The sequence below is a fragment of the Arachis stenosperma genome, chromosome 3 (genome assembly GCF_014773155.1).
Source record: "Arachis stenosperma cultivar V10309 chromosome 3, arast.V10309.gnm1.PFL2, whole genome shotgun sequence".
NCBI classification, from domain to species: Eukaryota; Viridiplantae; Streptophyta; class Magnoliopsida; order Fabales; family Fabaceae; genus Arachis; species Arachis stenosperma.
Window position 1 is genome coordinate 124,351,025 of NC_080379.1, and position 14,791 is coordinate 124,365,815.

The 14,791-nt window shown below is 40.7% G+C and overlaps 1 protein-coding gene across 1 annotated transcript; it reads left to right on the forward strand.

Annotated features, from left to right (window-relative positions):
* Positions 1-8,512: 8,512 nt before the first annotated feature.
* On the forward strand, positions 8,513-11,146 carry LOC130966667 (uncharacterized). The gene is made up of 2 exons (XM_057891488.1): positions 8,513-10,588; positions 11,081-11,146. The coding sequence occupies exons 1-2, from the start codon at positions 8,513-8,515 to the stop codon at positions 11,144-11,146; spliced, it is 2,142 nt and encodes a 713-aa protein (XP_057747471.1).
* Positions 11,147-14,791: the final 3,645 nt, after the last annotated feature.

The window sequence follows — 14,791 nt, forward strand, 5'->3', positions numbered from 1 at the left end:
GGCAAGGAATGTAAAGAACTAGAAGATAGAAATAAAATGAAAGTAAATAACTGAAACTTAAATTGCAAGAAACTTAAATGACATCAAAGATAAATGGCAAGGAATTAAAGGGTGCAGAAAATTAAAGAACATAAGAGTAAATAGCAAGAATTAAAGGAACAAAATGTAGATGACAAGAATAATAAATTGACTGAATGTAAAAGGGAATTGGGTTATGGGTAATCAACCAACTAGAAGCAAAAGAAATAAGAAGTAATGATAGAGAGGATCATTAGGGATCAGAGATGCTAGTTTTCATGAATTGATGTTAGTCAAATCCTTCTCAATCATGGGTATAGATCCATGGCAAGTGGGTAATTGAATCCCAATCTCTTGGTGATTCAATTTCTCTCAACATAACCAATTGCCACTCTCGTGATCTAATTGTTCATGAGAAGAGCTGAAGCTCAAATCTAATCCAGCCACACAAATCCCATAATCTCAACCAAGGAGAGTTACATCTCACATACTAACCAAGGTGTATTGATTAAAGAAATCATGAAAGGATGAACTCTAAACTGAATTATGTGGCTCATTCCTCAAATTCACCACATAATTCATATAGATTAACCCCTCTCTCGATGGTGGTTGAATCTTTGAAGAACAAGAGTTCCCTCTTTAGATCAACCACTAGAATTGAGGAGGAAAAGATGAGTTCACCAATGCATTCCAACAAGCAGAGCTCTTCCCCCTAATGAAAGTGGGGTTTAGTGAGTCATCGCTCCAATTTCAACAACAATTGCCATAAACCAAAATTTAACTAAAATGCCAAGAAAGATGAAGAAGAATAAGGAAATGCTTAAAGCTTCAGAAAATGAAGAAGAGAAGTTCCAAAAGAAAAACTAGAATTAGCTCTCCGGGTGTATTCCCGGAAGTACTAGAGAACTTTCAAGTAAAAGTGCTAAAAGTATGAAAAAGTTCTAAGTGTCAAAAGTCCTCCCAAAGTACAAACTCAATCTCTTTTTATACTAGTCCCAAAACTCTTTCAAAGATCTTGAATTGGGTTAGCAATATGGGCTTCCTCTTTGTTGAATTCTTGGCTCAATTGGAAGAAGTGTTGCTAGACTTGGAAAGGAAGAGTTCATTCATCATGCTTCTGGCCCATTGGCTTGGCGTTTTTGTCAATAACGCTGGCCTTAATGCACGTTGGCAACGTGCATCACAATTTCCTGGAAGTGAAGTTTGAGACTTGGGCGTTGCTAGCCCAAGTTGTTGCTAACAACTTGCTTTTCCTCTTCTTGGCTCTACTTTCATGCTAAATGTAGCCCAGAATTTGAGTGTCAACCTTCTGCTTCAATATGGACTATTATACATCATTGGAAAGCTCTTGATGTCTATTTTCCAATGCCACTGGAATCACCTCAATTGGACTTTCCTAGCTCAAGTTATGCTTCCTCAAAGAAGGTAAGGTTAAGCTGCCAAGTTGTTGCCAAAAACGCACCTTCACTCCCAAGTTGGCAACGTGCTCGTGCCTAACCTCCCAAGGCAGGGACTTGGGGCTGGCATTGTTGCAAAACACGCCCCCTTGCTAGCACGTTGGCAACGTGCTCGTGCCCCCCTCCAGGGCTCATCTCTAGCCTTCTTGAATTTCAACTTCATGTTCTTGTTTTTAGGGCCTAAAGATGACTCTGGTTTGGCTTCAATTTTGTGCTCCACCATAGACTATTATATATGGTTGGAAAGCTCTGAATGTTAGCTTTCCAACGCAACTGGAAGCACTCAATTTGGATCTCTGTAGCTCAAGATATTTTCCATTAAAGGGGACATGGTCAGGCTGCCTTGTTGGAGTTGTTGTGGATAACGCCCCTATATTCCAAGTTGGCAACGTGCTACCTCCATTCTTCACTATCCAAAGCTTCCTGGCGTTGTTGCCAAACACGCCAATGTTTTCTTGAGTTGGCAACGTGCCCGATGCTTCTTCAAGGCTCTAAACATTGCTCCCCACGTTGCCATTGAACACGCCTATAGAAGCTGGCGTTGGCAACGTGGTTAGTAGCTCTTCCTGGCGTTGGCAACGTGGTTGGCAGCTCTTTCTGGCGTTGGCAACGTGGTTGGCACCAAGACTTGGCGTTGGCAACTTGATTGGCACCAAGACTTGGCTGGCAGCACGTCCTGGCGTTGGCAACTTGGCTGGCAGCACATCCTGGCGTTGGCAACTTGGCTGGCACCCAAGACTTGGTGCCTAGCCAAGCAACCATTTCTGGCGTTGCCAAGGAACACGCCAATGATAGTGGCGTTGGCAACGTGCTCGAAGTTGTTTCCTATGGTGCCAAAGTTGCTTGGCGTTGCCTTGAATAACGCCTATGGTTCTTGGCGTTGGCAACGCCCTCGAGCTCCTCTTCAAGGTTTCATTCTTGTTGCTTGGCGTTGCCTTGAATAACGCCTATGGTTCTTGGCGTTGGCAACGCCCTCGAGCTCCTCTTCAAGGCTTCATTCTTGTTGCTTGGCATTGCCTTGAGACACGCCAATGAAGTAGCACGTTGGCAACGTGCTCGAGCTTCTTGGCTGGGCAAATTCTTCTAGCTTAGCGTTGCCTTGAACAACGCCCATACTCTCCACGTTGGCAACGCCCTCGAAGCTCCTTCATGGCCCAAGTTCCTTGCTTGTGTGTGTTGCCCATAAAAACTCACTCCTTTCTCCAAGTTGGCAACGCCAACTTCTCTTCCAAGGCTGCCTGGCGTTGCCTCCAATAACGCACCCTATTCCCAAGTTGGCAACGCCAACTTTTGTTCTTCAAGGTTGCCTGGCGTTATCCTCAACAACGCAGCCTATTCCCAAGTTGGCAACGCCAACTTTTGTTCTTCAAGGTTGCCTGGCGTTATCCTCAACAACGCACCCTATTCCCAAGTTGGCAACGCCAACTTTTCTTCTTCTTGCCCAACTTGCATCATTCTTGCTTCCATGCTTCCTTGTTTCATCACCTATCATCAACAAAGGAAATAGCTTCAAAGTCTTACCAATTCATGCAATAAATTTCATGAGATTCATTCATACTCATTCATGTATGTATTCTTTAAATCATTTGCATGAATTTGGCTAGAATCAACATGTTCCTTGGTATTCTCATGCATGAAGATAAAACTCATAAAAGGACTTGTTTATTTAGAGGAAATGAGTGAAATTAAGCTAAAACCAACTAAACTAACTAGCTAATATAACAAATATGCAATTGCATCATTCTTCCTGATCAGGCTGAACATCCTTGAAGATGTCCTCTAGCTCTGATTCTAGACTTTCAGTCATATTGATCTTTTCCACCAAAGAGTCAATAATGTCAGCACTCATGCAGTCATTTGGTGTGTCTGGATGCTGCATAGCTTTTACAGCATTCAACTTGAACTCATCCTCATTGACTCTCAGGGTTACTTCCCCTTTTTGTACATCAATAAGAGTTCGTCCAATTGCTAGGAAAGGTCTTCCTAGAATGAGAGTTGCACTCTTGTACTCCTCCATTTCCAGCACTACAAAGTCAGTTGGAAAGGCGAATGGCCCAACCTTGACAATCATGTCCTCAATTATGCCTGGTGGATATTTAATGGAGCCATCAGCAAGTTGGAGACATATCCGGGTTGGTTTGACTTCTTCAGTCAACCCAAGCTTTCTGATAGTGGATGCAGGTATTAGATTGATACTTGCTCCAAGGTCACACAGTGCTGTCTTGGTGCAAGCACCTTCTAATGTGCATGGTATCATAAAGCTTCCTGAATCTTGAAGCTTTTCTGGTAAGCTTTTCAGAATGACTGCACTGCATTCTTCAGTGAGAAACACTTTTTCAGTTTCTCTCCAATCCTTCTTATGACTTAAGATCTCTTTCATGAACTTAGCATAAGAAGGTATTTGCTCAAGTGCCTCTGCAAACGGAATCTTTATTTCAAGAGTCCTTAGATAGTCTGCAAAGCGGGCAAATTGCTTATCCTGTTCCGCTTGGCGGAGTTTCTGAGGATAAGGCATCTTGGCTTTATATTCTTCAACCTTAGTTGCTGCAGGTTTATTCCTTATAAAGGTGGTTGGAGAAGCCTTTTTAGAGGGGCTACTATCAGCACTCTCATGTGTCTGATTCCCCATTGGCATTTGAACGCCAGGATTGGGTGAGGAATGGGCGTTTAACGCCAACTTTTCCCCCTTTTCTGGCGTTTGAACGCCAGGAGTATTCCTCTCTGGGCTCTTACTGTCCTCAGAGGGATTTTGGGCAGTGGTTTAGTTATCCTTTGTCAATTGTTCCTTTCTTGGCTTTTTGCCACTTTGAGCAGTGTTATTCAATGTTTTTCCACTTCTCAGTTGAACTGCTTGGCATTCTTCTGTTATCTGTTTAGATAACTGCTGTTTTGTCTGATTCAACTGTGATTCTATGTTCTTGTTAGCAATTTTAGTTTCTTGGAGCATCTCTTTAAATTCTGCTAACTATTTTGTCATCAGGTGTAATTGCTGATTAAGCTCAACAATCTGTTCTTGAGGATTAGGATCAGTGGCTATTGCCATAGCTTCTTCTTTTGTAGAGGACTCATTGCTAGAGTACAAATGTTGATTTCTAGCAACAGTATCTATGAGTTCTTGAGCCTCTTCAATCGTTTTCCTCATGTGTATAGACCCACCAGCTGAGTGGTCTAAAGACATCTGAGCTTTTTTTGTAAGCCCATAGTAGAAGATGTCTAACTGTACCCACTCTGAAAACATTTCAGAGGGGCATTTCCTTAGCATACCTCTATACCTCTCCCAGGCATTATAAAGGGATTCATTATCCTCTTGTTTAAAGCCTTGGATGTCCAGCCTTAGCTGTGTCATCCTTTTTGGAGGGTAAAATTGATTCAGGAATTTGTCTGATAACTGTCTCCATGTCTTTATGCTTGCTGTAGGTTGGTTATTCAACCACCTCCTAGCTTGATCTTTTACAGCAAATGGAAACAGTAATAGTCTGTAGACATCCTGATCCACCTCTTTATCACGTACTGTGTCAGCAATTTATAAGAATTGTGCCAGAAACTCAGTAGGTTCTTCCTGTGGAAGACCGGAATACTGGCAATTTTGCTGCACCATGATAATGAGTTGAGGATTTAGCTCAAAGCTGCTTGCTTTAATGGGAGGTATACAGATGCTACTCCCATATGCAGCTATAATGGGGTTAGCATATGACCCCAGCGTCCTTCTGGACTGCTTAATTCCACTTAGGTCTATGATGGAGAAAAGGAATATGATATGGATTCACAAGTAAAGTAATTTTTTTTTTATTAAAGGTGACCGAAAAAATTAAAATAAAATAAATGGAAAATAAAATAAAATTTCGAAAACTAAAAGAAAATAAAATTAAAACAAATTGAAAACTGAATCAATTAGTTAATTAAAAAGATTTTGGACTTAGCAATTGAAAAGATATAATTGAAAATTATTTTGAAAAAGATTTGATTTTTGAAATGAGAAAAGAGAAAAACAACAAAATGACACCAAACTTAAAATTTTTGGAAAATCAAACACAAATTTTCAAAAATTTAAAGGAAAACACAGAGAAGACACCAAACTTAGAATTTTTTTAGGATCAAGAAAGGACTAAGGACATGCAAATTCGAAAAAAATAAAAGAAAACAAAAGCATGCAATTGACACCAAACTTAAAATATGAAACTAGACTCAAATAAAAGACTCTAAACCAACAAAAATAAAATAGTCCTAATCTAAGCAACAAGATAAACCGTCAGTTGTCCAAACTCAAAACAATCCCCGGCAACGGCGCCAAAAACTTGGTGCACGAAATTGCAATTCTGCACAACTAACTAGCAAGTGCACTGGGTCGTCCAAGTAATACCTTACGTGAGTAAGGGTCGATCCCACGGAGATTGTCAGCTTGAAGCAAGCTATGGTTATCTTGTAACTCTTAGTCAGGATATCAATAATTATCAGGTTTAATTGTGAAAAGTAAAAGAACATGAAATAAGTACTTGTTTTGCAGTAATGGAGAACAGGTTGAGGTTTTGGAGATGCTCTATCTTCTGAATCTCTGCTTTCCTACTGTCTTCTTCTTCATGCACACAAGACTCCTTCCATGGCAAGCTGTATGTAGGGTTTCACTGTTGTCAATGGCTACCTCCCATCCTCTCAGTGAAAATGTTCAACGCGCTCTGTCACAGCACGGCTAATCATCTGTCGGTTCTCAATCAGGTTGGAGTAGAATCCAGTGATTCTTTTGCGTCTGTCACTAACGCCCAGCCTTCAGGAGTTTGAAGCTCGTCACAGTCATTCAATTCTTGAATCCTACTCAGAATACCACAGACAAGGTTTAGACCTTTCGGATTCTCTTGAATGCCTCCATCAATTCTAGCTTATACCACGAGGATTCTGATTAAGGAATCCAAGAGATATCTACTCAATCTAAGGTAGAACGGAGGTGGTTGTCAGGCACACATTCATAGGTGAGAATGATGATGAGTGTCACGGATCATCACATTCATCAAGTTTAGGAACAAGTGATATCTTAGAATAGAAGCAAGCGTGATTGAATGAAAAATAGTAGTAATTGCATTAATCCATCAAGACACAGTAGAGCTCCTCACCCCCAACCATGGGGTTTAGAGGCTCATGCTGTAGAAGGTACAATGTAAAACGTGTAAAGTGTCATGAGGTCCAGGTACAATATCAAAAGGTCCTATTAATAGTGAACTAGTAACCTAGGGTATACAGAAATGAGTAAATGACGTAAAAATCCACTTCCGGGGTCCACTTGGTGTATGCTTGGGCTGAGCATTGAAGCTTTCATGTGTAGAGACTTTTTCTGGAGTTAAACGCCAGCTTTTATGCCAGTTTGGGCGTTTAACTCCAATTTTTGTGCCAGCTCCAGCGTTAAACGCCGGGAATTCTGAAGCTTATTTGCAACGCCGATTTTGGCCATCAAATCTCGGGCAAACTATGGACTATTATACATTGATGGAAAGCCCAGGATGTCTACTTTCCAACGCAATTAAGAGCGCGCCAATTGGGCTTCTGTAGCTCCAGAAAATCTACTTCGAGTGCAGGAAGGTCAGAATCCAACAGCATCTGCAGTCCTTTTCAGCCTCTAAATCAGATTTTTGCTCAGGTCCCTCAATTTCAACCAGAAAATACCTGAAATCACAGAAAAACACACAAACTCATAGTAAAGCCCAAAAAAGTGAATTTTAATTAAAAACTAATAAAAATGTAATAAAAACTAACTAAAATATACTAAAAACATACTAAAAACAATGCCAAAAAGCGTATAAATTATCTGCTCATCAGAGAACAATCATGAAGAAGAAGCTCATAATCATACCAGAGAAGGCCATGCAAACCGGGTTGGGCATGAAAGGAGGGTCTTAGGATCCTATATCAATCCTAATCCAGGAAACTGTGGAAGCAGCATTCAGAAACCCACCACACATGCCAACAATTTCGAGCTAAAACCTCAGCTCATCACTTTGGTGCAAAATAATTGCTCATTTGGAGGAGGTGCTCAAGAAGACCCTAACCAACACGTGACTACCTTCTTGAGGATTTGTGACACAGTGAAGTCAAATGGAGTCCACCCGGATGTCTATAGGTTGCTCTTGTTCCCCTTTTCACTCAGGGACAAGGCAACAAAGTGGCTTGAATCCTTCCCAAAAGAAAGCCTGACAGATTGGGAGGAGGTAGTGAACAAGTTTTTAGCAAGATTTTATCCCCCTCAAAAGATTAATAGGCTAAGAACTGAGGTGCAGACTTTCAGGCAACAAGATGGTGAGACACTTTATGAAGCATAGGAGAGATTCAAAGACTTGACAAGAAGATGCCCACCAGAGATGTTTAATGAGTGGGTTCAACTTCACATCTTCTATGAAGGTCTTTCCTATGAGTCAAAGAAGGCTGTAGATCATTCATCAGGAGGTTCTTTAAACAAGAAGAAAATCGTTGAAGAAGCCATAGATGTCATTGAAACAGTTGTTGAGAATGACTACTTCTATGCCTCTGAAAGAAGTAACACTAGAGGAGTAATGGAGCTGAACCACATGGATGCACTGTTAGCCCAAAACAAGATGATCACCAAGCAGCTAGCAGATCTTATCAAGAAGGTGGAAGAGAACCAAGTTGCAGCAGCCATCACCTCATCACCAACTCATGAAGGAGTAAACATAGGAGAAGAAGGTGACTGGGAGCAAGCCAACTATGTGTGAAATTCACCTAGACAAGTCTATGATCCATACTCTAAAACATACAACTTTGGATGGAGAAATCACCCCAACTTTGGATGGGGAAACCAACAAGACCAAGGACAAGATCTGAGACGTTCCAACTTCAACTCCAACAACAATGCCACTCATCAAAACACCTCACAGAGATATTACCAACATCTATCTAACCAACCCTCTCAACCACCTAATCTCAACCCACCATCATCCACAGATGATAGGCTTTCAAAGATTGAGGCTCTACTCAAAATTCTATGCAAAGATATTCAAGATAGTAAAGATTTTCGGGAAGAAGTGCAATTTAACATGCAGAATCAAGATGTTGCCATCAAGAAAGTGGAAACACAGATTGAATTCTTATTCAAGCAAACCCCTGGGCACAATAATTGCAGCAATATTAACTCAATACCAAGGGAAGAATGTCAGGCCATCACCCTCAGGAGTGGGAAAGAATTGAAGGAGACCCACAAGAAACCACCAGAGAAGGAATTGGATGAAGAAAACAAAGGACATGAGGAATCTCACACCTCAATCCCCAAGTCACATCAAGAAAGAGAAATGCCCAATCCATGCCTCTCAAAGGCCCTATACCCACAGCAGTTGCAATTAAAGAAGAAGGGAGAGGACAACCAATTCTCAAGATTCTTAGAGATCTTCAAGAAATTACAAATAAACATACCCTTTGCTGAAGCAATCGAGCAAATGCCACTCTATGCCAAGTTCTTGAAGGAGTTGATGACCAAAAAGAGAAGCTGGAAGAATAACGAGACTGTGGTACTTACAGAAGAATGCAGTGCCATCATCCAACACAAATTGCCTCAAAAATTGAAGGATCCTGGGAGTTTCCAAATCCCTTGTATCATTGGAGAAATCACTGTGGAAAAGGCTTTATGTGATCTAGGAGCCAGCATAAATCTAATGTCTCTAGCAATGATGAAAAAGATGAAGATTGAAGAAGCCAAACTAACAAGAATGGCCATCCAACTAGCAGACAGGTCATTCAAATTTCCCCATGGGGTAGTAGAAGACTTGTTGGTGAAGGTGGGAGACTTCATTTTCCCAGCATATTTCGTAGTACTAGACATGGAAGAAGGAGCTAAGACCTCCATCATCCTGGGGAGGCCATTTTTAGCCACTGCTGGAGCCATTATTGATGTCCAAAAGGGTGAACTTGTCCTCAGATTACACGAGGAGAAAATGACATTCAATGTGTTTAAGGCCATGAGATACCCACATGACTCATTGGGAGAATGTATGAGGTTGGACTCAGTAGAAGCTTTGGTACAAGAAACTCATGAAGATGAGCTTGAAGCATCAACAGAAGAGGAGTTAGCAACAAGCGAAGAAGCTGCAGCCGCTAAAATACATGTTCAAGGTGGGTTAGAAGAGAAGGAAGAAAGAAAAGAAGCACCCAAATTGGAGCTTAAAGCACTGCCAACCACTCTCAAGTATGCATACTTGGGAGAAAATAAAAGCCATCCAGTAATCATAAATTCAGCTCTCAGCCAAGAACCAGAGGAAGAGTTGTTTCAAGTCTTACGAAGGCATAAAGATGCCATTGGATGGACACTTGCTGACTTGAAGGGAATCAGTTCAGCCATATGCATGCATAAGATACTCCTAGAAGAAGGTGCCAGACTTTTCATTCAGCCCCAAAGAAGGTTAAATCCAGCAATGAAAGAAGTAGTACAGAAAGAAGTCATGAAGTTGTGGCAGGGAGGAGTAATCTATCCAATCTCAGACAGCCAATGGGTCAGTTCAGTTCAAGTGGTTCCCAAGAAGGGGAGAATCACTGTGGTGCCCAATGAAAGGAATGAGCTAATCCCTACAAAAACCATTACAGGCTGGAGAATGTGTATTGACTACAGGAAGCTTAATGAGGCCACAAGAAAAGATCATTTCCCACTTCCCTTCATGGTCCAAATGTTGGAAAGACTTGCGGGACATGCATATTATTGTTTTCTAGATGGGTATTCAGGATATAACCAAATAGTGGTTGATCCAAGAGACCAAGTGAAAACATCTTTCACTTGCCCATATGGAGTGTTTGCCTATAGGCGCATGCCATTCGGGCTATGTAATGCACCCGCAACCTTCCAACGCTGCATGCTCTCCATCTTTTCAGATATGATAGAGAAGTTCATTGAAGTTTTCATGGATGACTTCTCAGTATTTGGAGATTCCTTCCCTAGTTGCCTAACCCATCTTGCCTTGGTATTGAAAAGATGTCAAGAAACCAACTTAGTCTTGAACTGGGAAAAATGTCACTTCATGGTGACAGAGGGAATAGTTCTTGGCCATAAAGTTTCTAATCAAGGCATTGAGGTAGACAGAGCTAAGGTGGAGCTAATTGAAAAGTTACCTCCACCTAGTGATGTCAAGGCAATTAGGAGCTTTTTGGGGCATGCTGGCTTTTATAGAAGGTTTATTAAAGATTTTTCAAAGATAGCCAAGCCCTTAAGCGAACTCCTAATGTCTGATACACCATTTAATTTTGATGAGAAATGCATGCTAGCATTTGAAAACTTGAAAAAGAAATTGTCCTCTGCTCCTATCATTTCCCCACCTGATTGGAACTTACCCTTTGAATTGATGTGTGATGCATCTTATTTTGCACTTGGGGCCGTGTTAGGGCAGAGGAAAGATAACTTAGTCCATGTGATATACTATGCTAGCAAAGTCCTCAATGATGCTCAAAGAAACTATACCACTACTGAAAAGGAGTTGCTAGCAATAGTTTTTGCATGTGACAAGTTCAGATCATATCTCATTGGTGCTAAAGTGATTATTTTCACAGATCACACAGCACTTAAATATTTATTTGCCAAGCAAGAATCAAAACCAAGACTAATAAGATGGATCTTATTGTTGCAGGAATTTAATATTGAAATCAGAGACAAGAAAGAAGTGGAGAACAAGGTAGCAGATCACTTATCCTGAATCTGTCATGAGGAAGGTGGAACACATGATACAAGTGTGAACGAGCTCTTTCCTGATGAGCAATTGATGACAATTCACAAAGCACCATGGTTTGCAGACATTGCCAACTTCAAGGCAACCGGGGCTCTACCTCTAGGGATCAATAAACATAAAAAAAGAAAGCTCATAAATGATGAAAAATATTTTGTCTGGGATGAGCCATATCTCTTCAAGAAGTGTTCAGATGGAATCCTTAGAAGATGTGTCTCGGAAGAAGAAGGACGAGAGGTCCTATGGAATTGCCACGGCTCATGCTATGGAGGCCATTTTAGAGGGGATAGAACTACAGCAAAGGTGTTACAAAGCGGATTCTTTTGGCCCACCCTTTTCAAGGATGCTAAATAACTAGTAAAGAGCTGTAATGAATGCCAAAGATCTGGAAACTTGCCCAAAGGAAATGAGATGCCACAAAATTTCATCTTGGAACTAGAACTGTTTGATGTGTGGGGAATCGATTTCATGGGACCATTCCCAACCTCATATTCAAACAAGTACATCTTGGTAGCAGTGGATTACGTTTCCAAGTGGGTAGAGGCTATTGTCACTCCAATGAATGATAACAAGATGGTCATGAACTTCCTCAGGAAGAATATCTTTAGCCGTTTTGGAGTCCCCCGAGCACTTATCAGTGATGGAGGGAGTCATTTTTGTAACAGACCACTAGAAGCTCTCCTCCTACGATATGGGGTAAAACATAAGGTTGCCACACCTTACCATCCCCAAACAAGTGGGCAAACTGAGATATCCAACCGAGAGCTAAAAAGAATTTTGGAAAGGACTGTGGGTGCATCAAGAAAGGATTGGGTGAAGAAGCTAGATGATGCTCTTTGGGCATACCGAACAGCATTCAAAACACCAATTGGAATGTCCCCATATCAACTGGTTTATGGGAAAGCTTGTCATTTACCGCTGGAGTTGGAACACAAAGCTCTCTGGGCTCTCAAGATACTAAATTTTGATAGCATTACTACTGGTGCAAAGAGGATCTTGCAGCTGCAAGAGATGGAGGAATTTAGATCACAAGCCTATGAGAATGCCAAGATTTATAAAGAAAAAGCAAAGAGAAGACATGACCTGCATATTGCACCCAGGAGTTTCGAAAAGGGGCAACAAGTACTCCTCTACAATTCCAAATTGAGACTGTTCCCAGGAAAACTCAAATCAAGGTGGTCCGGACCTTTTCTTGTCACAAAAGTCTCGCCATATGGACACATAGAAATCATGGATGAAAGTTCAGAGAGGACTTTCACTGTGAACGGACAAAGGCTAAAGCGTTATATGGGCAACATGGGGGAAAACCCCAGAGTAAAGTATCATCTCAAGTAATGGAGGAATCGTCGAGCTAGCGACGCTAAAAGAGCGCTCTGTTGGGAGGCAACCCAAGCTGAGGTAGTTTCCTTTTCATCTTCACTTCAATAAAGATCATAAGTTGTTTCCCCTGTATTGCGAGGAGCTAAGTTTGGTGTTCCACACCAAAACAATCCAAGAGTGAAAGTGTAATTCTAAGTTTGGTGTCCCACCAAAGATATTAGTTAGAATCACACTACACCCCCAAAAACACATTGCTAGCTCCAACCAATCAAGGGAATCACTTAGCTGTAGTTTAGTTTCCAGTTAAGAATTGTCTTGTTAACAACATGATATAAGGTTCTCTGCATGTATGCAAACTTTTGTACTGGGCAAGGAACTAAGTTTGGTGTTCACACACCAAATCCAGTTCAGAAGTTCACAAGCATACATGCAAGCTAACTATTTCTCAAGTGCTTCGGGAACAAGCAACTTCCAATAACTTTGCAAGAACCTTATGATGAAATGGTGTACCTTCATCCAAGGAGGTAAAGTAGCAAATACTATGGATGATGACAAAGAGGAGGACAACTAGAAACCATCACTCGAAGGTTGTATTGTTACTTAATTCCTTATGCTGAGAATGTTAAAGTTGGAAGTCCAAATGCACCTTTGATTAATAGTTGCTCGTTAGTTGGAACCTTTTCAATTCTGTCTTCAATTCTCCTTGTTTAAGTCTATGTTATTGAGCTTAATGTCTTGAATGTTCACTTGCACCTTTCTTACTTGTATGCTTGTCTCTTTAAGTTAATCAAAAAGAAAATGTTATGGAAAGAACAAGAATGGAGTCATTTTGTGAAGTGCATTCTAAGTGTTTGTGGTAGGATGATTAGTAAGCTAAGTTGGTTCACCAAGAAAGGAAAGAAAACAACTATCCATCCTAAGTCATAAGTTTGAGACACATTCCTTGAGGCTAGCTAAATAATAAGATCCCAACAAGAAAAGAAAAAGAGTAGTACAAGCGAAAATAAGAAAGGGAACACAAAAATGAACAATGCTAGGCACCAAGGGTTTTGAGACTTAGGCATGTGTCTGTGGTGTTTATGTACAAGGGATATACTTGGATGATTAAGCTTTTAGGGGTGCCTTATCACTTGGTAACTTGGATTAACTAATCTGGGATTATCAGCTGAAAGTCCACTATCAAGAGTAACCCTTGTTACAGAGCACTTAGTAACCCAAAGAGGTGCTGGACACCAAGGTCTCAAGAAAGAAAGAATAACAAACCATATGCCTGTGGTGTGTATGTATGAGGGAAAGAGACTTGAGGGAATAAGTCCTTAGGGGTGTCTTAACACCTAGCACCTTAAAACCAACCGGTTTGAGAGTGTTGGCTGAAAACTTATCATAAAAAGTCGCCCTTTTACAAAGCACTTAGCAAAAATAAAAATAAACTTTGAAAAGAAAAAAAAAAGAAGGATCAATAAGAAAGAAGCCTCAAGGGATGCAATCAATAGAGTGACTAGGGATTTGATAAAGGCTTGAAACCTAAAAGGAAAGAACCTAAGTTGCTATGCATGAAACTCCATGAACCATGAATGCTATTTCCATCTTATCTTCTTCTTCTTTTATTTCATTTTTCTTATGCTTCAGTACTTACTTAGGGACAAGCAAGATTTAAGTTTGGTGTTGTGATGCCAGGGTATCTAGGCCAATTTCACTGACCTTTTCTTTACTGTTTTAGGGTAGTTTCATGCACTTTCCTAGTAAACAAGGCAAGTTTTGGGTGAAAATACACTTACACCTTCATTCAAGCAACTATTGTGAATTTTGCATGATTTCATGAGATTTTTTTGCCAGAATTACATGATATTTTAATGATGCATAATCTCATGAATTTGGCTAGATCTTTGATGCACTTTAATCGCTTGATTTCAGGACAAATGAAGCATGGAAGAATCACGTTAGCATTCACGTTAACTTAGTTAACGTGACTACTAACGTGGGATGGCAATTGGCTTGCAACGTTAATGAGAAAAGTGATCACCAATAACGCCTGCGAAGCCATTCATAGCCTACGTTAAGAACCACGTTAACTAAGTTAACGTGGTACTTAACGTAGAAGAAAAAGAGGACTCTACGTTAATGAGAAACGTGAACTCCAATAACGTTTCTCCTCAACGTTAGTGGTAAAAGTGAACACCACTAACATTGGGAAACTAGGCAATGCCCCACGTTAAGAGTCACGTTAACTAAGTTAACGTGAACTCTAACGTGGACGAGGATCAACAATGGCAACGTTAGTGACACTCACTTTTG

Excerpts from the sequence above, each read along its gene's own strand:
- LOC130966667 (XM_057891488.1), top strand. The coding sequence starts at position 8,513 with ATGCAGAATCAAGATGTTGCCATCAAGAAAGTGGAAACACAGATTGAA. Across the intron at positions 10,589-11,080 it reads CTCCACCTAGTGATGTCAAG|GAATTTAATATTGAAATCAG; the intron begins GCAATTAGGAGC and ends TTATTGTTGCAG.